At 34.6% G+C, this 1,687-nt stretch overlaps 1 protein-coding gene across 1 annotated transcript; it reads left to right on the forward strand.

Moving 5' to 3' along the window:
- The first annotated feature begins 632 nt into the window (after positions 1-632).
- Positions 633-1,652, forward strand: Chro.70417 (P36-like protein). Its single annotated transcript, XM_659958.1, has 1 exon — positions 633-1,652. The coding sequence occupies one exon, from the start codon at positions 633-635 to the stop codon at positions 1,650-1,652; it is 1,020 nt and encodes a 339-aa protein (XP_665050.1).
- Positions 1,653-1,687: the final 35 nt, after the last annotated feature.

Genomic DNA, 1,687 nt, shown 5'->3' on the forward strand with positions numbered 1-1,687 from the left:
AGCTCCCCCAGCACATAGTTTTTCCTTCAATTGATTCTCGAAGCTGCAAATAGAGTTCCTGCCTTCCTCGATCTAAATTCTCGCAAATTTTTTTCTCAAAATTAATACATGAAGATTTAATTTTTAAATATTCAGAAATACATGTCGCACAAAGTTCATAATCTTTGCGGCTCATGGATGATATAAAGTCTTGATCGCATTTTCTCAGAGAGATAATATTATTAACTATATGAATTGCATTTTTCAATTTAAGCTTGGTTGCCTTTTTTTCTTTAATTATCGATGGCAAATTCTCAACTTTAGTTGAAAAGCATTTTAATCCATTTGAAAGGTTGATCAATACTTCATTTTTCATCGAAAGCAGCTCTTTTTTACATGAAATCAAAGAGTTTTGTATCTCCAATTTGGAAGTATTAAACCCATATTTAACGCTTGAAAAGTTATTAGAATTGAGCAAAATTGATGCATCAATTCCACTTTCTTCGTATGAAATAAAGCTACTCATACCAAATACATGGGTTTACAGTATTATAGACTAATTTTTACGATTTTTTAAATAGTTAAAAAATTTTAATATTTTATATAATTGCTTTAAATTTTTAAACCCCTCAAAAATTAAAAAAAAATTCTCAATGCTTACTTCACACCAAAAAAAATTTCATGATTGGTTTTTGTCATTCAAGGACTCAAATAACTATAATTCGAAGCAAAATCACTCCATAAAAGATATTTTTAATCGGTTTAATCATTATATCTACAATGATTTAGGAATTCGAACAATTGCTTCAGATTTTGATCTGACAATGATGACAAAGCATTCAGGCGGATATATTGATCCATTGGATAATGATGGGATTATATTTTCTAAAAGCCTATCTAAGGAATTCAATGTTTTCGGAATGCAGGCAGAAAATGTAAATATATCAATAAGTGTAGTAACGTTTTCTGACCCATTGCTGATTCCTTCGAATCAAAGAGAGAGATTTATTTCTGGAAGAAGAATGATTGAGCATTGTTTAAAAGAAAGTGGTGCCGAGTTTAAAGTAAAGAATTACTATTGCTTTTATCCAAAGATATGGCAAAGCCAAGACCTTTATTCCTCAATAGGATTGGATGCCCCAATGCCGCTCTTTAAGAAATATCACTTATTGCAAGTTGCATCTGCAGATAAACTTTTGCCAAATCAAATCCTGTTCATTGATGATGATATTAGAAATTGTAAACAAGCACTACAAGATGGATTTATTGTTCTTCATGTAGAGGGGAATGCAGGGTTTTCGTTAAAAAGTGTTAGTGTAGGTTTTTATTATAATTANGTATTANATGNCCNCCCTCCTCCCCCCCCNCCCTTNCNNCTTTTTACCCCNCCCCTCCNCTTTTTTTCTCCTCTCCCTCTTNCTCTCCCCACCCCCATCCCCCCCTCTCCCCCCCTTAATTNACACCCTTCCCTTTACCCATCCTCACTCCACCCCCCCCACACCTTTATCAACTANCAACCCCCACACCTTATCTTCCTCCATCCCATCCCCCCTCATTTAAANCACACACCTTCTTACCTCTTCTCTCCCCCCCACCACTCACCTATATTCTTAAACGCTCCCCTTTCTTCTCTTTTTCTCTTTACACCTACTTTCCCTACCCTTCTCNCATAAATTACNATAACAACCCTCCCAACAAATTTCTTCGA

The sequence above is a fragment of the Cryptosporidium hominis genome (assembly GCF_000006425.1).
Source record: "Cryptosporidium hominis TU502 chromosome 7 CHRO017091, whole genome shotgun sequence".
In the NCBI taxonomy this organism is placed as follows: Eukaryota; Apicomplexa; class Conoidasida; order Eucoccidiorida; family Cryptosporidiidae; genus Cryptosporidium; species Cryptosporidium hominis.